The 27,715-nt window shown below is 36.6% G+C and overlaps 1 protein-coding gene across 3 annotated transcripts in view; it reads right to left on the reverse strand.

Annotated features, from left to right (window-relative positions):
• Positions 1-27,715, reverse strand: part of MAN1A2 (mannosidase alpha class 1A member 2) — a 153,145-nt gene that overhangs the window by 89,416 nt on the left and 36,014 nt on the right. For all 3 annotated transcript variants that reach the window (XM_070467237.1, XM_070467238.1, XM_070467239.1), the window contains exons 2-3: positions 26,860-27,115; positions 13,927-14,023 (exon numbers count right to left, since the gene is read on the reverse strand). In XM_070467237.1, the coding sequence (XP_070323338.1) occupies positions 13,927-14,023; positions 26,860-27,115 (353 nt within the window). The remainder of the gene's footprint in view (positions 1-13,926; positions 14,024-26,859; positions 27,116-27,715) is intronic.

The raw sequence follows: 27,715 nt of genomic DNA on the forward strand, positions 1-27,715 counted from the left end.
AGTAGAAGAATCAGAAAAGCTAAAGGCAGAAGTAAATGAATTAGTAATAAAGAACTATCAGAATAATAAATTCAAGAGATAATTCTATGAAAAGAACTATACGATAAATTTATAACTAATTTTTTTAAAGTAGTCATTCAAAAGTGGAAAAGGAGTACATGAAGGCTGTATATTGTCACCCTGCTTATTTAACTTATATGCAAAGTACATCATGCAAAATGTTGAGACAGATGAAGCACAAGCTGGAATCAAGATTGCCAGTAGAAATATCAAAGACCTCAGATACACAGATGATACCACTCTAATGGCAGAAAGTGAAGAGGAACTAAAAAGTCTCTTGATGAGAGAGCAAAGTGAAAAGGCTGGCTTAAAACTCAACATTCAAAAAACTAAGAGTATGGCATCCAGTCCCCTCACTCCATGGCAAACAGATGGAGAAAACAGTAGAAACAGCAGCAGATTTTATTTTCTTGGGCTCCAAAATCTCTGCAGACGATGATTATAGCCATGAAATTAAAAGATGCTTGCTCCTTGGAAGACAAGCTATGACAAACCTAGATAAGATATGAAAAAGCAGAAACATCACTTTGCTGACAAAAGTCCATATAGTCAAAGCTATGGTTTTTCCAGTAATCATGTATGGATGTGAAAGTTAGACCATTAAGAAGGCTGAGCACGTAAGAATTGATGCTTTCGAACAGTGGTGCTGGAGAAGACTCTTGAGAGTCCTTTGGACAGCAAGGAGATCAGACCAGTCAATCCTAAAGGAAATCAACTACGAATATTCACTGGAAGGACTGATACTGAAGCTCCAATACTTTGGCCACCTGATGTGAAGAGCTGACTCACTGGAAAAAGACCATGATGAGGGCATGAGGAGAAGGGGTCCACAGAGGATGAGATGGTTGGATGGCTTCACTGACTCAATGGAAGTGAGTCTGAGCATACTCTGGGAGATAGTGAAGGACAGGGAAGCCTGGAGTGCTGCAGTCCATGGGGTCTCAAAGAGCCAGACACGACTTGGCAACTGAACGAGAAATGGGAATATATAAACACAAAAAAAGGAACTGAGAATGCTACAAGAGACAGATATAAAAGAAATTAAGAAAACTTGAAAAAAAAATTTAGTTGTATCTTCCAAATAAATTTGAAAATGAGTGGAACTGATTATTTTCTAAGAAAATGAACATTATTTTGACTTATGAAAAAAGAAACAGAAAAATCTAAACACAGACCAAGAAAAAAATTGAGAAATTTTCAAAGAGCTACCCACAATACAAGATTTGTACTGTAGAAGTTTCATAGAATAAACTCTACTTTAATTTTAAGGATGACGAATACTAAATAAATCTTGACAGCAACACAGGGGGACAAAAACTTATGAATTCTGCATACCATTGATGCAAAAATGTAACTTAGTAAGAAAAATAAAACTATTGGCTGATCTCATTTGTGAACATCATGGAAATATTTAGGTATGGACTTGCTAGCAGGTATGGTGAGTTTATGTTCAATTTTGTGAGAGACTGACAAACTGCTCTCCAGAAAGTACCATTATATACTCCCAAAGCAATGTAAAAAGTCTAGTGGCTCAGTGGGTAAAGAATTCGCCTGCAATGCAGGAGACACAGGAGATGCGGGTTCGATCACTGGGTCAGGAAGATCCCCTGGAGAAGGGCAGGGCAACCCACTCCAGTCTTCTTGCCTGGAGAGTCCCAGGGACAGAGAACCCTGGCAAGCTACAGTCCACGGGGACGCAAAGAGTGGGAATACGCACGCACTGGTCGTCCTACCATCCTTTCTCAATGCTTGACGCATTGTTGGCCTTTTTAACTGAACTCATTCTAGTGGGTATGAATAATGGGATTTTGCATTATAGTTTGAATTTTAATTTCCCTGATGACTGATGTGCTTATTGACCATTCATCTATCTTCTTTGGTGAAGTATTATTTCTATATTCTGAATACACACTTACACATGTACCACAAATATTTTCTCCAATTCTGGGGCTTACTTTTTCATTTCCTTAATGTCTTTTGGAGAGCAGAGATTTTTAATTTTTAATTTTCATGAAGTCCAATTTATCAATTTTTTTCTTTAATGGTTTACTCCTTTTGTATTCTTAAAACTTCTAGCTCACCTCAAAGTCACAAAGATTTTCTCAAATGTTTTTTACTGGAAATTTTATATTTTTAGTTTTTATGTTTAGATTTATGATTCATTTCAAGTTCATTTTTGTACAGTGCTGAAGAGTCAGTGTTTTTGTTTTTTTCTGTAGGAGTATATAACTGACCCAACACCACTTATTAGAAAGACTTTCCTATAACCCATTGAAAGCATTTTTGTTGAAAATCAATTAAAAATGTATGTATAGCTCTATTTCTTTTCCAGTGATTTCGATGTCTATCTTTACACTAAAAACCATACTGTCCTCATTACTAAATCCACAGTAAATCTAGACTCAAGCAGCATAAATCCTTCAACTTTGTTCTTTTTAAAAACTATTTTGATTATTGTACATGCTTTGAGTTTTCATACAGATTTTAGAATCAGCCTATCAATTTTTATGGAGAAGTCATTTTTACTTGGATTCCTTTAAATCTAAAGACGGATTTCAAGAGAACTGACATCTCAACAATATTGAGTATTCCAACTCATAAACATGGCATGTCTCTCATTTAAGTTCTTTTCAATTTCTCTCAATAATCACAGTTTTCAGTGTACAGATTGTGCACAGAGTATGTTAAATTCATCCACATGTATTTCATGTTTTTATGCTACTGCAAATGATATTATTTTTAACTGTGTACTGCTAGTATCTAGAAATATAATTTACTTTGTATATTGAACTTGTATCAGTGGCCTCACTACTAAATTTGTTTTCCTTCTAGTACTTTGTTGTTATTGTTTGACAGATTCCCTAGTATTTTCTTCATGAGCAATCATACTGACTACAAGTGAAGACAGTTGTACTTCTTCATTTATAACCTTTGTACTTTTCTGTCTTTTTCTTACGTTAGTGCACTGGCCAGGGCTCCTTGCATAATGTTACATAGAAGCTGGAGAGCAGAGACACCTTTGCCTAGTTCACAGTCTTCAGGGAGAGTGTCTAGTCTCTCAACATTAAGTATGTGGGGATTCTTTTTCTATTTGTTTGGTTTTGGATATGTGTCAGTGGAGCGAGGGTAGGTGTATTTTAATGCTTTTTATCAGGCTAAGAGAGTTCCCCTCTAGTTCAAGTTTGCTGAGAGTTTTTATTATGCTTTTATTATGGATGGATGTTGAGTGTTGTTAAATGCTTTTTCAATACCCACTGAGAAGATCATATAATTTTCCTCTTTTAGTTTCTTAATATCTTCAATTATATTGACTAAGTTCCAAAGGTTAAACCAACCATGTATTCCTAGGATAAACCCCACTTGGTCATGAGGTATTATTCTTTTTACATATTGCTGAGTAAGATTTACTAAAATACTAAATTTTAAATACTAAAATACTAAAATTTACTAAAATCTAATCTGGCCAAAGATTCTTATGTCCATTTTCATAAAGGAACCATAAGGAACAATGGTTTATAAGTTTCCTTTTACTGTAATATCATTGTCTGGTTTTGGTAATAGAGATTTGGTGGTGGCACCAAGGAGATATATATATTAGGTGTAAATATCTAACAAGAGCACTTCAAAATATATAAAGTAAAAGCTGACAGAACTGTAAGGAACAAGAAAGAAATCCAATACAGAGTTGGGAACTTCAACACCCCTCACCTAGTAATTGATAAAACTATAGACAGAAAATCAGCAGGGACAGAGGAAGCCTGAACAAACCCATAAACCAATGAGATCCAACTGACATTAACAGAACATTCTATACCCAGTAACAGTCACTATATATAATACACATTCTATTCAAGCATAAATGGAACATTCACCAACACAGGCCATATTCTGAGTCAAAAAGTAAATCTTAAATAATTAAAGACTTAAAGAATTGTAACCACACAAAGTATATTCTCTGACCACGAGTATGTGTGTGCTCAGACTCTCAGTCACTTCTGACATTTTGCAACCCCATGGACTGTTGCCTGCCAGGCTCCTCTGTCCGTGGAATTTTCCCAGCAAGAATACCGGGGTGGGTTGCCATTTCCCTCTCCTGGGGGTCTTCTTGAGCCAGGGATTGAGCCTGTGTCTCCTGCATTGGCAGGGGAATTCTTTACCACTGCGCCATTTGGGAAGTCCATTCTTTGACCGTGATGGAATTAAATTAGAAATCAATAACAGAAAGACAAAAGAAGAATCTCTAAGCATTTAGAAATTAAACAACTTAAGCTAAGTTTTTAAACATACTGAATTGAGTAAAAATGAAAACATAATATATCAAAATTTTTCAGATGCAGCTAAAGCAGCACTTAGCAGAAAACTATTTGGCACTAAATGCTTACACTGGAAAAGAGATCTCAAATCTATAATCTAGGCTTCTAGTTCAAGAAACTAGAAAAGCAAGAACAAAAGCAACCCAAATCACGCAGAAGAGTAGAAATAACAAAGAGCAGACATCAAAGAAAACTAAAACATAAAGGAAACATAAGAAAATCAATGAAACCGAAAGCTGCTTCTTTGAAAATATCAATGAAATTGATAAAACTTTTAGCAAGACTGACGAAGGAAAAAAAAAACCCATAAATTACTAATATTAGGAATAAAAGGGGATTATAACTACAGCTGCCATAGATATCAAAAAGATAATATTACTCCAAACAATTCTATGTACATAAAATCAATGGCTTAGATGAAACAGACCAATTCCTCAAAACCGTCAATTACCAAAACTAACCTAAGGTGAAATAGATATTAAATGGCCCTTATAGCGATGTGAAATAGAGAAACTGAAATTGTAGAAGTTGTAGTTGAAAATCTCCCAGAAAAAAAAGCTCCACATGCAGATGGTTTCACTGGCAAATTATATCAAAAACTTAAGAAAGAATACCAAATCAACAGTACAGAAAAACGAAGAGCAAACTTCCAAACTCAGTTTATTACACTAATACCAAAAGAAGACAAAGACAGTACAAGAAAAATACAAAACAATATCCTTCCCTAAATATAAATGCAAAATCCCCAACAAAGTATTAGAAATAATTAGCAAGTTAAGAAATAACAAAAAGAATACCTGGAAGATAAAAGGCACATTCAAAAAAGCACTGTAAAAACAAACAATATTCTTTTCCAAATCAAAATTCTTTCAAATATAAGATCTATCCCTAACAAAAATCTTTCAATTCTCCAAAGTATCTAAGTAAACCTAATTCATCATGACTATTAATCACTGCTGGAAAAATTATTATCAGTGGTAACCTATGTCCAGCAACATTTTCCTTTCCCCACTCACAAGGTCCAGGGCTGAGCCCTAACTAGACAAAATCAAACCAATCTATCCTGCTAAGATGTCAATCTGAAGATATAAACACACAGAGGAAAACAGAGGAAAGAGATAAAGAAAAATGCTTCACTGGAATCAGATCTACTCTAGAACATCACTGAGCTCATTAAATTTTTTTTAGTTTAAGCCATTTTGAAATGAATTTTCTGTTATCTGTACAAAATGAAACCTTGATGCCAACCAAGTACAAACTAGACAGAAGTCAGAGGAATATGATTTCAGTTAACATATAAAAGAATGTTTTAATAATCAAGGCTAAGAAAAAGAAAATGGACACATTTTAAATTTCCTTATAATCTAGAATATTATGAAAAGTGAAAAGCGAAAGTGCTGGTCACACTCGTGTCTGACTCTTCACAGCCCGATGGACAGTAGCCCATCAGGCTTTTCTGTTGATGGAATTCTCCAGGCAAGAATCCTGGAACAAGTAGCCATTTCCTTCTCCAGGGTATCTTCCCAACCCAGGTATCAAACACATGTCTCCTGCACTGCAGGCAGATTCTTTACCATCTAAGCCACCAAGAAGGTTCAATTCCTGCCTATATGCTCCTATAGTAATAGGTTAAAATTTTTAAAGTTTCTTCCAACTTTTACAATTCTAATTTTATAAAGGCATATGGAATCTGGGATATCAAATGAGACACTATGATCCTTCCCTTAGAAGGATCTTCAACAAAAAAGCTAAAAACAGATTAAAAAAAAAAAAAATCCCAAATAATACTCACTAGCAAGAATATGAGATGTAGAAAAGGAACAAAGTAGGAAAAAGTCAAACTCCTTTTATTAAGCCTTTAGTAAACTAACTTCATGTCTAAAACCATCAGACAAAACAAAAAATAAAGGATTCAATCCCACTTAGTTTATTCCGCTGGAAGAAAAATGTAACCCCTCAAATATTTTTCTAAAAGTATCAATATAAGCACTTAATTTTGACTACTGAAAATAATATAGATTGCATTTTCATTTTTTCTACCTTTTCAGTACAATTTTGTCATAATAGATTCTTCCCATGTGCTGGTATTTTTTTTCCCCGTCTTTAAAGTGAGCTGAAGCAGAATTAGAAGCATGAACTTCAGCACAAAGTTGCCTATAATCAAAATCTGGCTCCACTGTTTACTAGCTGTAAAACCTTGAGTAGTTTAGTGAACCCTAACTGTGCCTCAGTTTCCTCCTCTGTAAAATGGGAATAATAATAATAGTACCTGCCTCATAGTGCTCTAAGAGTACTAAATAAGCCCACTCACATAAATCACTTATATCAATCCTTGGTATATAGTATGCTTATTATTCTGCATGGCTTACCATAACAAAACACTATCCACTATGGGGCTTAAACAACAAAAATTTCTCTTCTCACAGTTCTGGAGATTAGAAACCAAGAGCAAGCTTCCAATCTTTAGAGGAACAACTTCCTCTTGGCTTGATGTCAACCTTCTTGCTATATCGTACCCACTCAGCCTTTTCTTAGTGTATGTGCAGCAGGAGAAAAGAGCTTGGGTGCTTCTTCATATTCTTTAAGGGTTCCATCCCTTTCTGATTAAGGCCCCTAGTTTAATCTTAATTACCCCCTAAACACTCTATCTCCAAATACAGTCACATTGGGAGGGAGAGCTGCAATATGAATTTATGGAGCACAAGATTCAGCCTACAGGAGTAATACTGTAATACAGGAGTACATATAGGAATAATACCGGAGTAAATACTGTTGATGCTGCCACTAGTAATGTGTATGTAACTATTGTTACTAGTAATGTAACTAGTAATGTGTATGTAACATACACACATACAAAGGAAAATACAGTTTTACTCACAAACCCAATTACAGAATCTCTAAAGCAAATAACTACCCTCATACCTCAATAAAAAGGTAAACATTTTATTGGAAAATACTTAACTAATACTCATTACAAGATGATCCCTCAGAAACAGCAAACCAAAACTGACAAAATCTTGCTTCTATACCAAGTGAAAAGACTAATTTTGTAAAGTCACCCTTTCCAACTCTAGGCTCCTTTAATTTCTATGATCTCACAAATAACTTTGTTTATCCAGTAAACCAGTTTAAGTGCTCCTAATGACCAACCAGTAAGAACTCACCTGACAATAATCTGAACCTGTCATTGCTCTGGTCATCATTTGCCAACCTAACCAAATAGTGATCTACAAAGGTCACTTATGAAGAAGTCTGAAAAATTAAAACCACTTTTCATAAGGGAATTCCCTGTTGGCCCAGTAGTTAGGACTCCAAACTTTCACTGACATGGGCCTGGGTTCAATCCTTGGTCAGGGAACTAGGATCCTGCAAGTCACGTGGTGTGTGGCACAGCCATAAATAAATAAATAGCAAAACCACCTTTCATAAAAATGCTATTTTTAAAAAGAGAAAACATTAAGTCAAAACTTACCCATTAGGATTTTAACAAAATCACATCTATTTAAGAAGGAAATGGGCTTGTCTGGTGGCTCAGATGGTAAAGAATCTGCCTGAAATGCGGGAGACCTGGGTTCGATCCATGGGTTGGGCTGATTGCCTGGAGAAGGGCATGGGTACCCACTCCAGTATTTTTGCCTGGAGAATTCCATGGATAGAGGGAACCAGCAAGCTATATAGTCCACAAGGTCGCAAAGAGTTTGACACAACAGAGCAACTAACACTTTCAGACTTTAAAATGGAAACAACCATTTTGCTCACTAAATGAATTATATTGACTCATAAGGAATAAAATTTTAAGAAATTACTTGAAAGCTCATTTATCTTTAAATTCAGCAAACAATCATACCTTACAGTTATAGCCATGATTAAGTAAAATAAATGTATGTTATTTACCTACTACCTCGCCTAGGACCATACTATTTGATAAGTCTTACTTGCTATATTAGATGTTCTGAGAAATAAGATTCAAAACACTAAACAGAAAATTAACATCCAACTCATTTTCAAAGGGCTCAGAGTTTACCACTGAGTTTAATACAAATGGAGAGTTGCAGAGAGGATCTAATTTTAATTAATCACTAAATATCTTTTACTGAGCTAATGTCTCACTGTGGCCTCCACAAAGCAACAGTCACTCTTAATTCTGTAACCTCTGCTAAGGAAATAAACTGTACTTCATTAAGTGATAGATGCTAAATTAAATGTCATATGTGAGATCTCTGGCGTCTTTCATTATCTAAAAAAAATTTTTTTCATTATTCCTCCATCCCTACGTCTCCCAAACCCAGAAGAAATTATCTTTTCAGTCATTTTCTTTTTTGACAGGAAACAATCAAGCATTGAAAAAATTATGAGGTATCACTGCACAGGAAAAATTCTTCCACAGTCACAGTAAAAAAACAGTTATTACTGTGGTGCTGCATTACAATTAGTGAAGATGATTGCACTGCATGTGGCTGACAAATGTGCTTTCTGATTCCATTAGTATTTTCTTGCCTTCACCTACTGCTATTTCAAAGATATCCATCACATCAAGAAGTACCTAAAATGAGAGAAAGATGTGAAGACTCTAAAGAACAAGTTGATAATTCTTAAGACTTACTCCTGGGTTAAGTAAAAGTTGTTAAGGTAGTTAATACTCTCTTAAACTGAGAAATTAAACAAGTGAACTGAACTCAAGTGAAGTAGAAAGTTATTAAATTCAAGTTAAAAAAAAGCTCTTCCCCAAACCTGCATCCACACACACACTGTCAATTTCTCCCTTGGAACTGTGAATATACTGTACATTTACTCAATTTACCAACTGAATCACATTGGGCATGTTACTCTTTTTTTTAACATGCATAGCTAACACTACTGGAATTTCCTATCCTTCTCCTCCCCTGCAATGTGTGAGTATCAGAATTGGGACTATGTTAAAGAAAAAGAATTACAAATAGGTACGTACCTTTCTTATACTAAAGAAAAACAATGCAGAAAAAGCTTCAAAATACAAATAAATGACTAAAACACCTGTATGCAAATACAAAATTTATCACTTATCTGTGATAACTAAATCTTGACTGAAACTTACAAAAAACTACACCTTGCTTCAAATTATAGTTCCATAGAAATACAGTTGTTACTGTTGTTTAGTCACTAAGTTATGTCTGACTCTTTTGTGACCCCATGGACTGAAGCCCATGAGAAATAAAAAAGTCCCCTTTATCTCAAGGTGCCCAGATACCTGGAACCCTGGAAAGTACCAAACTCTACTTGTTTTTTTTCCAAACATACATATCTATAATAAAGCTAAATTTATAAATTAGGCACAATATGAGACTGACAATAACTAATAATAAAATAGAATAATTATAGTAATTTACTGCAATAAACATTGTGTAGATGTGGTCTCTCTCTCTCTTCCTTAAAAGATCTTACTGTACAAATGTAAAGACTTCTCCATCTTAACTAAACATTTAATTATACTACAGCCATAACCTGTGCAGTCTGAATCACAACAGCAAAACTAGCACAAATTTCCTTCCTCACAATTTCATGATTAGAATATTTATTCTTACCTTAGATCTTAACCTCAGCATACGGTCCTTATTAAGTGAAGAACTTTCATCTTTTCACTTAAAGAAAGCACTTTACAGTTTCTCTTTGGCAAATCCAAATTGCTGGCATCACTACTCTTGTGTTGTGGGCCTAATATTAAGTAACATAAGGACTACCTGAACACAAGAACTGTGATATCTCCACAGTTGATCTGATAACCCAGACAGATGGCTAACTAACAAGTAGGATATGCTGGACAAAGAGATGGTTCATATCCCAGGCTGGAAAAAGCACAAAATTTGAATTTATGAATTATTTCCATTTAATATTTTCAGACTGAGATTGACTATAAGTAAATGAATAGAAAGAAAACAAAAGCTTAGATAAGCAGGGATTACTATACTCAGGTTTGAGAAAGTATCTAAAAAGTTAGATCCTATTTTTTTTTTCCTTTTTTTAATTTACTTTTCTTTTTTTAAATTTTTTTTTCATTTATTTATATTAGTTGGAGGCTAATCACTTTACAATATTGTAGTGGTTTTTGCCATACATTGATATGAATCAGCCATGGACTTACATGTGTTCCCATCCTGAACCCCCCCCTCCCACCTCCCTCCCCATCCCATCCCTCTGGGTCATCCCAGTGCACCAGCCCTGAGCACTTGTCTCATGCATCCAACCTGGACTGGCGATCTGTTTCACAACTGATAATATACATGTTTCAATGCTATTTTCTCAGATCATCCCACCCTCGCCTTCTCCCACAGAGTCCAAAAGTCTGTTCTATACATCTGTGTCTCTTTTTCGGTCTTGCATACAGGGTTATCGTTACCATCTTTCTAAATTCCATATATATGTGTTAGTATACTATATTGGTGTTTTTCTTTCTGGCTTACTTGGGCTCCAGTTTCATCCACCTCATTAGAACTGATTCAAATGTATTCTTTTTAATGGCTGAGTAATACTCCATTGTGTATATGTACCATAGCTTCCTTATCCATTCATCTGCTGATGGGCATCGAGGCTGCTTCCATGTCCTGGCTATTATAAACAGTGCTGCAATGAACATTGGGGTGCACGTGTCTCTTTCAGATCTAGTTTCCTTGGTGTGTATGCCCAGGAGTGGGATTGCCGGGTCATATGGCAGTTCTATTTCCAGTTTTTTAAGAAATCTCCACACTGTTCTCCATAGTGGCTGTACTAGTTTGCATTCCCACCAACAGTGTAAGAGGGTCCCCTTTTCTCCAAACCCTCTCCAGCATTTATTGCTTGTAGACTTTTGGATAGCAGCCATCCTGACTGGTATGAAATGGTACCTCACTGTGGTTTCGATTTGCATTTCTCTGATAATGAGTGATGTTGAGCATCTTTTCATGTGTTTGTTAGCCATCTATATGTCTTCTTTGGAGAAATGTCTGTTTAGTTCTTTGGCCCATTTTTTGAGTGGGTCATTTATTTTTCTGGAATTGAGCTGGAGGAGTTGCTTGTATATTTTTGAGATTAACCCTTTGTCTGTTTCTTCGTTTGCTATTATTTTCTCCCATTCTGAAGGCCGTCTTTTTATCTTGTTTATAGTTTCCTTTGTTGTGCAAAAGCTTTTAAGTTTAATTAGGTCCCATTTGTTTATTTTTGCTTTTATTTCCAATATTCTGGGAGGTGGGTCATAGAGGATCCTGCTGTGATTTATGTCGGAGAGTGTTTTGCCTATGTTCTCCTCTAGGAGTTTTATAGTTTCTGGTCTTACATTTAGATCTTTAATCCATTTTGAGTTTATTTTTGTGTATGGTGTTAGAAAGTGTTCTAGTTTCATTCTTTTACAGGTGGTTGACCAGTTTTCCCAGCACCACTTGTTAAAGAGGTTGTCTTTTCTCCATTGTATATTCTTGCCTCCTTTGTTGAAGATAAGGTGTCCATAGGTATGTGGATTTATCTCTGGGCTTTCTATTTTTGTTCCATTGATCTATATTTCTGTCTTTGTACCAGTACCATACTGTCTTGATGACTGTGGCTTTGTAGTAGAGCCTGAAGTCAGGCAGGTTGATTCCTCCAGTTCCATTCTTCGTTCTCAATATTGCTTTGGTTATTAGAGGTTTTTTGTATTTCCATACAAATTGTGAAATTATTTGTTCTAGTTCTGTGAAAAATACCATTGGTAGCATTGAATCTATAGATTGCTTTGGGTAGTATACTCATTTTCACTATATTGCTTCTTCCAATCCATGAACATGGTATATTTCTCCATCTATTTGTGTCCTCTTTGATTTCTTTCTTCAGTGTTTTATAGTTTTCTATGTATAGGTCTTTTGTTTCTTTAGGTAGATATATTCCTAAGTATTTTATTCTTTTCATTGCAATGGTGAATGGTATTGTTTCCTCAATTTCTCTGTTTTCTCATTGTTAGTGTATAGGAATGCAAGGGATTTCTGTGTGTCAATTTTATATCCTGCAACTTTACTATATTCATTGACTAGCTCTAGTAATTTTCTGGTATAGAGTCTTTAGGGTTTTCTATGTAGAGGATCATTTTATCTGCAAACAGTGAGAGTTTCACTTCTTTTCCTATCTGGATTCCTTCTATTTCTTTTTCTGCTCTGATTGCTGTGGCCAAAACTTCCAAAACTATGTTGAATTGTAGTAGTGAGAGTGGGCACCCTTGCCTTGTTCCTGACATTAGGGGAACTGCTTTCAATTTTTCGCCATTGAGGATAATGTTTGCTGCGGGTTTGTCATATATTGCTTTTATATGTTGAGGTATGTTCCCTCTATTCCTGCTTTCTGGAGAGTTTTTATCATAAATGGATGTTGAATTTTGTCAAAGGCTTTTTCTGCATCTATTGAGATAATCATATGACTTTTATCTTTCAATTTGTTAATGTGGTGTATTACATTGATTGATTTGCAGATATTAAAGAATCATTGCATTCCTGGGATAAAGCCCAGGATCATAATGTATGATCTTTTTAATGTTGTTGGATTCTGTTTGCTAGAATTTTGCTAAGGATTTTTGCATCTATGTTCATCAGTGATATTGCCCTGTAGTTTTCTTTTTTTTGTGGCATCTTCGTCTGGTTTTGCTATTAGGGTGATGGTGGCCTCATAGAATGAGTTTGGAAGTTTACCTTCTGCAATTTTCTGGAAGAGTTTGAGTAAGATAGGTGTTAGCTCTTCTCTAAATTTTTGGTAGAATTCAGCTGTGAAGCCATCCAGTTCTGGGCTTTTGTTTGCTGGAAGATTTCTGATTACAGTTTCGATTTCCGTGCTTGCGATGGGTCTGTTAAGATCTTCTATTTCTTCCTGGCTCAGTTTTGGAAAGTTATACCTTTCTAAGAATTTGTCCATTTCTTCCAAGTTGTCCATTTTATTGGCATAGAGCTGCTGGTAGTAGTCTCTTATGATCCTTTGTATTTCTGTGATGTCTGTTGTGATCTCTCCATTTTCATTTCTAATTTTGTTGATTTGATTCTTCTCCCTTTGTTTCTTGATGAGTCTGGCTAACAGTTTGTCAATTTTACTTATCTTCTCAAAAAACCAGCTTTTAGCTTTGTTGATTTTTGCTACGGTCTCTTTTGTTTCTTTTGCATTTATTTCTGCCCTAATTTTTAAGATTTCTTTCCTTCTACTAACCCTGGGGTTCTTCATTTCTTCCTTCTCTAGTTGCTTTAGGTGTAGAGTTAGGTTATTTATTTGACTTTTTTCTTGTTTCTTGAGGTAAGCCTGTATTGCTCTGAACCTTCCCCTTAGCACTGCTTTTACAGTGTCCCATAGGTTTTGGGTTGTTGTGTTTTCATTTTCATTCGTTTCTGTGCATATTTTGATTTCTTTTTTGATTTCTTCTATGATTTGTTGGTTATTCAGAAGTGTGTTAGTTAGCCTCCATATGTTGGAATTTTTAATAGTTTTTTTCCTGTAATTGAGATCTAATCTTACTGCACTGTTGTCAGAAAAGATGACTGGTAGTTCCTATTTTTAAAATGAAGGTAGAAAATGAAAACAGTAAAAAAAGTAACCTTACCAAATATATTAGTGGAGTGTCCTTTCCTTGCAATAGGTCTGAGTTCATTATGCCCCCATCCATATATCCTGTAATTATCCCAGGCATGTTTCATCATCTGAGAAAAGAAAAATTATAACCCATCAATTTACATTTTTCACAGACCGTTATCCTTATATTTCATGCAATTTAAAGATTCTATTACTATATCCTTACACATTCTCCTGTATCTCCTACATTAGTATACTATTCTGTTAACATCGGTGTCAATATGAAAACATACATAATCATGTTTAACTTAAGTCTACACAACAGAACAAAAAATTCGGTGTAATAAAGAATCTCTTTTTATTGGGGAGCAAAGTGTCTATTTGGCATTCTCTCCTTTTAGGAACTGCCAATCCTTTTAGAAACAGCTCCCCTTCCCTCACTGTGACCATGACAGAGCCATCAAAAACAGGCTCTGATTCCACAATCAATGAACACAGCCTGACTTTAGACCAAAGATCAGCAAACTCTTCCTATAAAGTAAGTATTTTAGACTTTGAAGTCTATATGTTATATATGCTAACCACTAAACTCAGCTATTGCAGCAAAAAGCAGCCCTGGACAATATGTAAACAAATGAGCATGACTGGGTTCCAATTAAGCTGTATTTTTAAAAAAACAGAAAGTAGGCAGAATTTGGCCAGCAGGTTGTAGCCTGTCAATCCTTGACCTACACTACATGACTGGGTACATGTGATTCAGTAAAGGCAATCAAGTCCTTTCACATATATTGGTATAGATACCATGAGACAAAGAACTCTCTTGTTTTGCAATCTCAAGACCTATGCAATATATACCCCTGAAGCTGATGGGGGCTAACTCTCCCAACATGGAGAAACGAGGTAACAAAAGAAAACAGACAGAGATATACATATCTGTTAACAATAACATCTGGAGGGTTGGACTGAGCCAAATTTGAAGCCCTGGTTTAGAGCCCCTAAGCTAATAAATATTTTTATATCAATTAGTTTGAACTGAGTTTTTTACAACCCAGTGAGTACTAAGCTATACAACAGCACAGTATTTAATTAAATATCAGTTGAATTATGTAACAGTAGCTTATGGTTTATCAAACATAATATTCATTAAAACATTTCTCAACCTTTTTTTGCAGCCTGCATTACTCAGACACAAAACTAGGCAAAAATATTACAAGGAAATTAAAAATCAATATATCTTAAAAACACAGATGCAAAATTCCTTAACAATTCCTTAACAAAAATTAACAATATATAAAAAGGATACTACACAATGACCCTGTGCAATTTAAGTCAGGAATATAAGTGGAATTTAACATTCAAAAACCTATCAATATATTTCACCATGTTAACAAATAAAAGGGAAAAGAAACATACAATCATCTTTTTAGATGCAGACAAAGCATCTGTAAAATTCAACACCCAGTCATGATTTAAAAAAAAACAAACTCTCAGAAAACTAGAACTACAGGACAAGATCCTCAACTTACTAAAGGGCATCTCCAAAAAAACCCTACAGCAGTCATCACACGTAATGGCAGAAGACCCTACTCCTAAGGTTGAGAACAAATCAAATACGTGCATGCTCACCACTTCTTTTCAATAATGTACTGAAGGCCCTAGCCGGTGCAAAAAGAAAAGGAACAAAAGGCATAAAAATCAAAAAGGAAAAGGTACCTCTATTCACAAAGCATATGCCTATGTACAAGGAAAACCAAAAGCAATCTTAAAGAGCCAATAAAACTACAAGATGACTTCAGTAACAAAAACTTCAAGTTCAGCAAACTAAAATCAAATACATTTCTACATGCTAGTTATGATCAGAAATGGAAATTCAAAAACAATTACACCTATAAGATATCAAAAAACACGAAATAGAATATGTGCAAGAACTATACACTAAGACCTACAAAACACTGTTGCTAAGAGAAATTAAAGAAAATCAACAAGGGTCACTTGTTGAACAGTCACTAAAGGCTTTTTCATACTCGGTACATTTGTAGGGCTTTTCTCCAATATGAGTTCGCTGGTGTTTGCTGAGGTTTGCATTCTGGCTGAAGGCTCTATCAAAATTCACTGCATTTATAAGGTTTCACTCCCGTGTAAATCCTCTGGTGCTAAATAAGAGATAAGCTGAACGCATTGGTCACAGCAAACACCCTCTTCCAACAACACAAGAGAAGACTCCACACATGGACATCACCAGTTGGTCAATACCAAAATCAGATTGACCATATTCTTTGCAGGCAAAGTTGCAGAAGCTATATACAGTCAGCAAAAACAAGACAGGAGAGCTGACTGTGGCTCAGATCATGAACTTCTTATTGCAAAATGCAGACATAAATTAGAAAAATAGGGAAAACCATTAGACCATTCAGGTATGACCTAAATCAAATCTCTTATGATTATATAGTGAAAGAGACAAATAGATTCAAGGGATTAGATTTGATAGACAGAGTGCCTGAAGAACTATGGACAAAGGTTTGTAACACTATGCAGGAGGCAGTGATCAAGACTATCCCCAAGAAAAAGAAATGCAAAAAGGCAAAATGGTTGTCTAAGGAGGCCTTACAAATAGCTGAGAAAAGAAGAGAAGTGAAAGGCAAAGGAGAAAAGGAAAGATAAACCCATCTGAATGCAGAGTTCCAAAGAAAAGCAAGGAGAGATAAGAAAGCATTCCTCAGTGATCAACGCAAAGAAATAGAGGAAAACAACAGAATGGGAAAGACTAGAGATCTCTTCAAGAAAATTAGATACCAAGGGAAATTTTCATGCAAAGATGGGCACAATTAAGAACAGAAATGGTATAGACTTAACAGAAGCAGAAGATATTAAGAAGAGGTGGCAAGAATACACAGAAGAGCTATCCAAAAACTATCTTCATGACCCAGATAATCACGGTGGTGTGATCACTCACCTAATGCCAGATATCCTGGAATGTGAAGTCAAGTGAACCTCAGCAAGCATCACCACGAACAAAATTTGTAGAGGTGATAGAATTCCAGTTGAGCTATTTCAAATCCTAAAAGATGCTGCTGTGAAAGTGCTGCACTCAATATGTCAGCAAATTTGGAAAATTCACCAGTGGCCGCAGGACTGGAAAAGGTCAGTTTCCATTCCAATCCCAAAGAAAGGCAATGCCAAAGAATGTTCAAACTACCACACAATTGCACTCATCTCCCACACTAGCAAAGTAATGCTCAAAATTCTCCAAGTCAGGCTTCAACAGTATGTGAACTGTGAACTTCCAGATGTTCAGAATGGATTTAGAAAAGACAGAGGAACCAGAGATCAAATTGCCAAAATTTGTTGGATCATCGAAAAAGCCCAAGAGTTCCAGAAAAACATCTACTTCTGCTTTATTATCGACACCAAAGCTGACTGGGTGGATCTCAACAAACTGTGGAAAATTCTTCAAGAGATGGGAATACCAGACCACCTGACCTACCTACTGAGAAATCTGTATGCAGCTCAAGAAGCAACAGACTGGTTCCAAATAGGAAAAGGAGCATGTCAAAGCTGTATATTGTCACTCTGCTTATTTAACTTATATGCAGAGTACATCATGAGAAACAGTGGGCTGGAAGAAGCACAAGCTGGAATCAAGATTGCCAGGAGAAATAGCAATAACCTCAGATATGCAGGTGACACCACCCTTATGGCAGAAAGTGAAGAGGAACTGAAGAGCCTCTTGATGAAAGTGAAAGAGGAGAGTGAAAAAGCTGGCTTAAAACTCATCATTCAGAAAACTAAGATCATGGCATCTGGTCTCATCACTTCATGGCAAATAGATGGGGAAACAATGGAAAGAGTGACAGACTTTATTTTTTAGGGCTCCAAAATCACAGCAGATGGTGACTGCAGCCATGAAATTAAAAGACACTTGCCCCTTGGAAGAAAAGCTATGACCAACCTACGTAGCATATTAAAAAGCAGAGACATTTTTTGCCAACAAAAGTCCTTCTAGTCAAAGCTATGGTTTTTCCAGTAGTCATGTATGGATGTGAGAGCTGGACTATAAAGAAAGCTGAGCACTGAAAAATTGATGCTTTTGAACTGTGGTGTTGGAGAAGACTCTTGAGAGTCCCTTGGACTGCAAGGAGATTCAACCAGTCCATCCTAAAAGAAATCAGTCCTGAATATTCATTTGAAGGACTGATGCTGAAGCTGAAACTCCAATACTCTGGCCTCCTGATTTGAAGAACTGACTCATCTGAAAAGACCCTGATGTTGAGAAAGAGTGATGGCAGGAGAAGGAAATGACAAGAGGATGAGACAGTTGGATGGCATCACCGACTCAATGGACATGAGTTTAGGTTCCAGGAGTTGGTGATGGACAGAAAGTCTGGTGTACTGCAGTTCATGGGGTCGCAAAGAGTTGGACACAACTGAGAGACTGAACTGAGCTAAACTAAGTGGATTGATAATAACATGCTCAGGTAATGAAAGACTCAATGTTGTTTTCTTTTTCTTTAATGTTGTTAAAATAACAGTTTTTCCAAATTCATTTTGTAGATGAATTTCAATCAAAATTTCAGCAACCTTTTATTTTCATAGAAAAGTTAATTCTATAAAGGCAAAAGACTTAGAATGACCAAACAAGATTTTTAAAAGAACAAAGTTGGAGGACTTACCTGATTTCAAAACTTACTACAAAAGTTACAGTAATCAACACAGTATCATAGTCTCATTAAGAACAGGAATACAGATTATTGAGTAGAAAGAATAACATCTGATTCTGTCAACCAATTTTGAACAAAACAGTCAAGTTAATTCAATCAAAAATGGATAATCTTTCCAAGAATAATGTTAGAACACTAAAATGCCCACCCTATGAGGAAAAATGAAATACAATCTCTACTTCACATAATAAAAAAATTAACTCACAACAGATCACAGACTGAAATATCAAACTAAAACACATTTATAAGTATATATAAAGACTTATATACAAATGTAAACAGCAATTTTACTCCTAACAGCCCAAAACTGGACCAAATGATGAACAAATGGTCAACAGGTGAATGAATAAAACAAATCATGGTACATCTATACAGTGGAATAATACTGTATCATTTGAGATTTATGGAATGAATTTCAAAAACACGCTGAACAAAAAAGCCCAGAAATAAAATATCGCATCCTTATGATTCCATTTGATTGAAACTCTAGAAAAGACAAATCTAATCTATAATGACTAAAAGCAGATCAGTAGGTGCCTGGGGCCAAGGAATCGGGTGAACTGGCTGAAGAGGGACACAAACTATTTTGAGATGACGGACGTATTCACAGCTTGATTGCAACTGTTACACCGGTGTGTAAAACTGTCCAAACTCATCAAGCTGAACTCTTAAACAGACACATTTTACTGTATGTAAAATATGTCTCAATAATGTTGAATTTTTAAAAAATCTAATAGCCTGTCCTATCTTCCCCACTTTCCTAACTTTCCCTTTTTCTGAGCCAATTACTTAAACTCTTCCACCTGTTTTTCTACTTACCACTGTATACTTTACAGGGCAATTTGTTGATTTAAAAAAAAGTTTGAGCTATTTACTATAGTCCCATGTAGTTAATTTAGCTTTCTTATAAACTATCAATCCACCCCTATACATACTTCTCCATTTATATTCCCTGTCTCACACTCTTTCAACATAGTTAACAGTTTTTTCTTATATTACTGTCGATATATTAATTTGTTCAACTTTTGTATTCCCTGCTGTTAACTACTGGTCTGAAGTTTGGTGGGGTTTATTGTTGATGTAGTTTTAGTAAAAATTATTAATTTACTTCCAAATTAAACTTGAGTTTCAAAACTTGTCTCAAGATAATCAAACACTTCAGAAAACTGTCAGTTTCACTTTATTCTCTGATAAATCTTTTCTGAGGCTCTCTTTCTTCTGACTCTAAAGGGGAGTTTTGTTCTCTACCTGAAGCGCAGCGATCATCCTACTGGTTCCCGTTTTCACAATCCTGACAGTGCCCTTGCTTTCTCTCTCTAGTCACAGCTCACCTGTTTCCAAAATCACTATATCTATTTTTATGCTGAAGCATATTTTCTAGTAACAATCTCATAAAATGTCTAAAAACATATTTCCCTCAGATTTGAGTCATAATTTGGCTGAATATATAATTCTTTCTAAGCCTTAGCTCCACACTCTTTCAGTTTCTAATATTACTGTTGAAGAATCTAATGTTCCATTATACACAATCCCAATCTTTTGGGTAGAACTATTTTTTTTCTCTATAAACTTTTAGCATCTGTTTGTTAATGCCATTCTTTCTAAATTTTCTAAAGCTTCGTTTTCTTTTCTAAAATTTCAGTAGGAACCTTTGAATTGTGTCTTTGAATTCTTCCCCTCTACTTTCCCTGTTCTCTTTTCAAAACCACTAATCAGCCATTTATTAGATGTTGTAGACTGATCTTATCATTTTTCTTATTTTCTCGATCTTTTGTCCTTCTGAGAAAGATGCTCAATTTTATCTTCCAATTCTTCTCTTGAATTTTTTAAACTATCACATTTTTATTTTCCAAGAACTCTTTCTTATTCTGTAAACGTTCCTTTTTATAACTAACTCACATTTTATAAATTTAATTTTTTGGCACTGTAAAGATGTTAATTCTTTTTAGATATCTGTATTCTTGTCTCTGCATTGTTTCTGTATCCTCTAAACTTTCTTCCATTTCTCTCATGTAACAAACTTTCTTTACATGTTAGGTGTTCTTTGGTTTGCTCTTCACGTATGAGTAAAGCATTTACAAAATAATCAAAGGCTGTCAATGAACAGGCTAGACTTGTTGACTGAGTTTCATCTTAGGGAGATCAGGTGAAACCCAGGGAGCACTTTACTGAAGAACAGAGTAGCTCTTTCCTCTTGTGCCAGTCATAGTCAGGTCTCCCCAGAGAAAAATCCTTCATTTTCCTGCTTAATGAAAATAAATTTTACTAGCAGAATTTTAAAAGTCTAGCAGAATAAAGCTGTCTCAATATTCAGAATCCATTTTTCAAATAATGCTCTCCACCTCCAACACTCTTCTTTTTTTTAGAATAACTTCTGCCCTTTCCCCTCAGCCATATCATACCTGGTATTTCCCAAATCTAGATCTTCTCTAATTTATCCATCCAAAAATAAAATTCTGGTTTTCTTTTGGGAAAGGGAGGACAGTATCCAGGACGCTTAGGCTAGAGAATTGGAGATTTAGGGGTTAAAAGCTCCTTTAAAAACTTTCAAATAATGTTTTTCCATCTCTACTTTATACCCCTGCCTTCAGAGGTAAATAGTGCTTTAATTCTTGAAACTTTAAGATATTCTGCAGGTAACGCACATCACCTTGCCTCTTACTAGCATCTTCCCCTGCAGGTTAGGTCTCAACTTTCTCTCCTTGCTAAGACATCAACCATAATCTTTAACAAGACCCCACACAGGGATTCTTAACAAGTTTTATGTTAATCTATAAGAATACTAGATAATGCGATGTTATCTAAAGGATTCACTCAGCAAGTCTGGGTTGTCCAAACGCTGCACATCCTCAGAGAAGATTTGGCCTAAACCAGGCTCCTGGAAAATAACCTCTAAACCTTTATTATTCTGCCTGTTAAGAGCATTTTTGTTTACCTAGAGCCTGAGTCATGTCAGACAGTTTATGCTAATAACGTGACCTATGGTGGGGACCTTGAACCGCATGGAATCAGCCTGGTCTCTGGAGGGACTGGAGAATTAAGACCAACCAAGCCTACATGGGCCTCCCTGGTGGCTCAGATGGTAAAGAATCTGCCTGCAATGAGGGAGACCTGGGTTGGGAAGATCCCCTGGAGGAGGGCATGACAACCCACTCCAGGATTCTCACCGAGGGAATCCTCACAAAGGAGCCTGGCAGGTTACAGTCCATGGGGTCACAAAGAGTTGGACACAACTGAGCGGCTGAGCACAGAACAAGCAACAGATTTCCCAACCTGGGGATCTGGCAAAGGGGCTGAGAATCCCCAGGGAATTCAGTGGGATTTGACTGCAGAACTTCCACAGGACTGGGGAAACAAGACTCCTGAAGGGTACAGATAAAACCTTTAGTGGACGAGGAGCCAGAAGAAAGGAACAGGGTCTCCACAAGGAGCAAACTTGCCTGTGAGTGTCCAGCAATCTCCAGCAGAGGTGTGGATCAACAGTGGCCTGCTGTGGGGTCAGAGACACTGAATACAACAATGTGTGCACAAGTCCTTTTGAAGGAGGCCACATTACCATCATTACCTCTAACACAGTTTCGTCTCAGGCCAAAAAATAGGGAGGGAACAGAGCCCCAGCCATCAACAGGAAATTGGATTAACATTTACTGAGCAAGGCCCCGCCGATCAGATGCAGTTTCCCCCCTAGTCAGTCTCTCCCATCAAGAAGCTTCCATAAGTCTCTTGTCCTTATTCGTCAGAGGACAGAGAGAATGAAAACCACAATCACAGAAAACTAACCGAACTGATCACATGGATCACAGCCTTGTCTAACTCAATGAACCTATAAGCCATGCCATGTAGGGCCACCCAACATGGACAAGTTATGGTGAAGAGTTCTGACAAAACATGGTCTACTGGAGAAGGGAATGGAAAACCACTTCAGTATTCTTGCCTTGAGAACCCCATGAACAGTATGAAAAGGCAAAAAGAAACGATGCTTAAAAAAAAAAAAAGAAACGATGCTGAAAGATGAACTCCCCAGGCTGATAGATGCTCAATATGCAACTGGAAGAGAAATAACTCCAGAAAGAATGAAGAGACAGAGTAAAAGCAAAAACAACCCACAGTAGTGGATGCGACTGGTGATCGAAGTAAAGTCTGATGCTGTAAAGAACAATATTCCATGGAAACCTGGAATGTAGGTCCATGAATCAAGGTAAATTGGAAGTGGTCAAACAGGAGATGGCAAGAGCAAGCATCAACATTTTAGGAATCAGTGAACTAAAATGGACTGGAGTGGGCAAATTTAATTCAGATGACCATTATATCTACTACTGTGGGCAAGAATTCCTTAAAAGCAATGCAGTAGCCCTCATAGTCAAGTCTGAAATGCAGTACTGAGTACAATCTTAAAATGATAGAATGACCTCTGTTTGTTTCCAAGGCAAACCATACAATATCACAGTAATCCAAGCCTATGACCCAACCACTAACGCCAAACAAGCAAAAGCAGAACAATTCTATGATGACCTACAAGACCTTTTAGAACTAACACCCAAAAAAGATGTCCATTTTATCATAGGGGACTGGAATGCAAAAGTAGGAAGTCAAGAGATACCTGGAGTAACAGGAAAATTTGGCCTTGGAGTACAAGATAAAGCAGGGCAAAAGCAAACAAAGTTTTGCCAAAAGGATGCACTGATCACAGCAAACATCCTTCTCCAACAACATCAGAGACTACTCTACACATGGACGTCACCAGACGGCCAATACCAAAAGTCAGATTAATTATATTCTTTGCAGCTGAAGATGGAGAAGCTCCATACAATCAGCAAAAACAAGGCCGGAGGTGACTGTGGCTCAGATCATGATCTCCTTACTGTAAAATTCAGACTTAAATTGAAAAAAGTAGGAAAACCACTAGATCATTCAGGTATGACCTAAACAAAATCCCTTATGATTATAAAGTAGAAGTGACAAATAGATTCAAGGGATTAGAACTGATAGAGTGCCTGAAGAACTATGGACAGAGGTCCATGATCTTGTACAGGAAGCAGTGAGCTGATAAGACAGTCAACTTGAATTTATCTTTGATAAGAATACATGCCACTGTACATTCAGATATTATTTAAAACTGCAAACACACTGTTCTATATGTAAGGTACTGTATGTAAAACTCTTTATTAAAACAATTTCACATATAAAATTTCAGCTTGCCTTTTTGCGGCCTTATATATATTTTTTTTGCAGCCTTATATTTTTATGTAAAGATGATTAAAAGAATGTGCAAAGCAGTAATTAGAAATTTTTATTGCCTTTTGTGATTCTCCAACTTGACACATGTGCCAAAGATCACAGAGATAAAATACAGCCCTATGTATTTACTTATGATGCATTAACGTTGTCAGAAGTCTTATTGAGAAATAAAAAGCTTTAGTAGAAGAGATACAAGGTAGTTATTGTTTGAATATTAAAGTAAAAAAAAAAAGACCATCACCAAGAAAAAGAAATGCAAAAAGGTTTTCATTCCAATCCCTAAGGAAGGCAACCCCAAAGAATGCTCAAACTACCACACAATTGCACTCATCTCACGCTAGTAAAGTAATGCTCAAAATCCTCCAACTCAGGCTTCAGCAACATGTGAACAAAGAACTTCCAGATGTTCAAGCTGGTTTTAGAAAAGGCAGAGGAACCAGAGATCAAATTGCCAATATCCGCTGGATCATCAAAAAAGCAAGAGAGTTCCAGAAAAACATCTATTTCTGCTTTACTGACTATGCCAAAGCCTTCAACTGTGTGGATCACAATAAACTGTGGAAAATTCTGAAGGAGATGAGAATACTAGACCACCTGACCTGCCTCTTGAGAAACCTGTATGCAGGTCAGGAAGCAACAGTTAGAACTGGGCATGGACCAACAGACTGGTTCCAAATAGGAAAAGGAGTATGTCAAGGCTGTATATTGTCACCATGCTTATTTAACTTATATGCAGAGTTCATCATGAGAAACGCTGGGCTGGAAGAAGCACAAGCTGGAATCAAGATTGCCAGGAGAAATACCAATAACCTCAGATATGCAGATGACACCACCCTTATGGCAGAAAGTGAAGAGGAACTAAAGAGCCTCTTGATAAAAGTGAAAGAGGAGAGTGAAAAGGCTGGCTTAAAGCTTAACATTCAGAAAACTAAGATCATGGCATCTGGTCCCATCACCTCATGGGAAACAGATGGGGAGACAGTGGAAACAGTGTCAGACTTTATTTTGGGGGGCTCCAAAATCACTGCAGATGGTGATTGCAGCCATGAAATTAAAAGACGCTTACTCCTTAAAGAAAGTTATGACCAACCTAGACAGCATATTAAAAAGCAGAGACATTACTTTGCCAACAAAGGTCTGTCTGGTCAAGGCTGTGGTTTTCCCAGTAGTCATGTGTGGATGTGAGAGTTGGACTGGGAAGAAAGCTGAGAGCCAAAAATTGATGCTTTTGAACTGTGGTGTTGGAGAAGACTCTTGAGAGTCCTTTGGACTGCAAGGACATCAAATAATTAGTCCTCAAGGAAATCAGTCCTGAGTATTTATTTGAGGGACTGATACAGCAGCTGAAACTCCAATACTTTGGCCACCTGATGCGAAGAACTGACTCACTGGAAAAGACCCTGATGCTGGGAAAGATTGAAGGCAGAAACAGAATGGGATGACAGAGGATGAGATGGCTGGATGGCATCACTGACTGGATGGACATAAGCTTGAGGCAAGCTTCACGAGTTGGTGATGGACAGGAAAGCCTGCTATGCTGCAATCCATGGGGTCAAAGAGTCAGACACAACTAAGCGACTGAACTGAATAAAAAATAATTATAAAAAACCCCCAAAACCTGGACACCAAGGCTCGGGTTTACTTCTCTGGTTGGTAATACATCACACACACTGCCAACACATCATTTCTGGGAGAATTAAGCACTGTCCATATCACTCCACTATGAGAGGACAATGAGAAGCTTTTGCCTGGGCTCTACTGGACTTTGTCCTATATGCCTTTTCTATTGATTTTAATCTGTATGCGTTCGATGAATAAACCATGAATGTAACAGTTTCCTAAGTTCTGTGAGTACTCCCAGTGAATCACTGAGCCTGTGGGGGGTACTGGGTCCCCAGGGAAGCCTGACATGCTGCAGTCCATGGGGTCGCAAAGAGTCGGACATGATGAGCGACTAAACTGAACTGAAACACACAATGTTATCTATATGGAATATTATGTAAATCAGAAAGTATTTCAATAGATTCTAATGACATGAAAAAAAAATTTATCAAAGTCTCCTCAACACTGCCCAAAGAAAGTGCCTCAAGCAGCCTGAGCACAAAACATAGACTCCAGAGTAAGGCAAAATCAGAGTACATATCTTATACTAATTCATAAAGGATGCTTAAAATACCTGCAAATCTTCCATATTCACTACTAGAATATATCTTAATAGATATCTATTTGAACTAAACTTATTGTCTTATGTTATGAAAAACAATCAATTTGAAATACTGTTTATGCTATTACAAAATCTGTTTCTTCATAACAGTAAAACTAAAACTCTACCCCGCATTAGCAGGATTTCTAATTAACAAAGTTCTACTAAAACATTCACTAGATTTCTTCTCATTCTGGTATTCTATCTCCAAAGAACCCCTAAAATAACAAAACTGAAAGACTCCTGAGACCAAACAAATTTCAAGAATGCTGAATTCAATCCTTCCCTATTCAATCCATTGAGACTCTTTGGAAAGATATGTTCTTAATCTGTAGTATGGTTAAGTGGTATTGACAGGTTCCTTGAAAGATGGTACATATAAAGCTAGCTCTTCAGAAACTCGCTAACTTTTCAGGAACTAGTAACTAGCAGAGGTCTGTGGAAACAGATACTTATGAAATTTCTTATTAAATGATAAATTGTTTATGGGTCTATTCTACATTATTTACAAAATATTGAGTATCAAAAGTTCTCTGAACACAAGATAAGGAGCGTAACTATCCAAACAATATTTTATCAAAAATTGTAAGTACCCTATAATTGTTATGATTGATATTAAGAGAGAGTTTTAGCACTTGCTGCCATCTTGCAAAATGAACAATTCTGACCTCAAAACAAACTATTTGATCAAAGTACAACAAAGTTTGTACCACAGATGGCATAAATACAGATAGATAAATTTACACCCAGTCAAATGCATATCCATATCCCTAACCACCCCATAACACAAATCTCAGCTTATTACCTCTTTAATTTTGTCCCTTTTCTCTCTTAGGTCATTATCTTCTGGGTCTCCACCATGTGTTCCTATAAGGTTTGGTATAGGAACTGCTGGCAGTGGCTTTTTCTCTCTTATCTTCATTTCTTGGACTACCTTATTTTTCTCTGTCTGTATTTCTGCTCGGATTTCCTCTCTTGACTTTTTTAATTTTTCTTTTGCTTCTTCTAGTGCCTTCTCATGATCAGCTCGAATTTTATTTCTCAAACGTTCTTCTTCTTCCCTGTAAGAAGAGGAGAAAAATAAATATAAAACTTAAAGCTTCCTTCACCAAACCTTGATAGTTGTTTTCTACTCCTGCCATTGAAAAGAAAGAACCCATGAGAGAGACCTGGATCTACCTACACAAGTCAAAGTGAAAGTCGCTCAGTCGTGTCTGACTCTTTGAGACCCCATGAACTATACAGCTGGAGAAGGAAATGGCAACCCACTCCAGTATTCTTGCCTGGAGAATCCCAGGGACAGAGGAGCCTGGTGGGCTGCCATCTAAGGGGTCACACAGTCGGACAAGGCTGAAGTGACTTAGCAGCAGCAGCAGAACTATATAGTCCATGGAATTCTCCAGGCCAGAATACTGGAGTGGGTAGCCTTTCCCTTCTTCAGGGGATCTTCCCAACTCAGGGATCGAACCCACGTCTCCTGCATTGCAGGCAGATTCTTTATCAGCTGAGCCACAAGGGAAGCCCAAGAATACTAGAGAGGGTAGCCTATCCTTTCTCCAGCGAATCTTCCTGACCCAGGAATCAAACAGGGGTCTCCTGCATTGCAGGTGGATTCTTTACCAACTGAGCTATGAGGGAAGCCCCAAGAGTAGGATAAATAT

The sequence above is a fragment of the Odocoileus virginianus genome, chromosome 5, assembly GCF_023699985.2.
Source record: "Odocoileus virginianus isolate 20LAN1187 ecotype Illinois chromosome 5, Ovbor_1.2, whole genome shotgun sequence".
Taxonomy (NCBI): domain Eukaryota; kingdom Metazoa; phylum Chordata; class Mammalia; order Artiodactyla; family Cervidae; genus Odocoileus; species Odocoileus virginianus.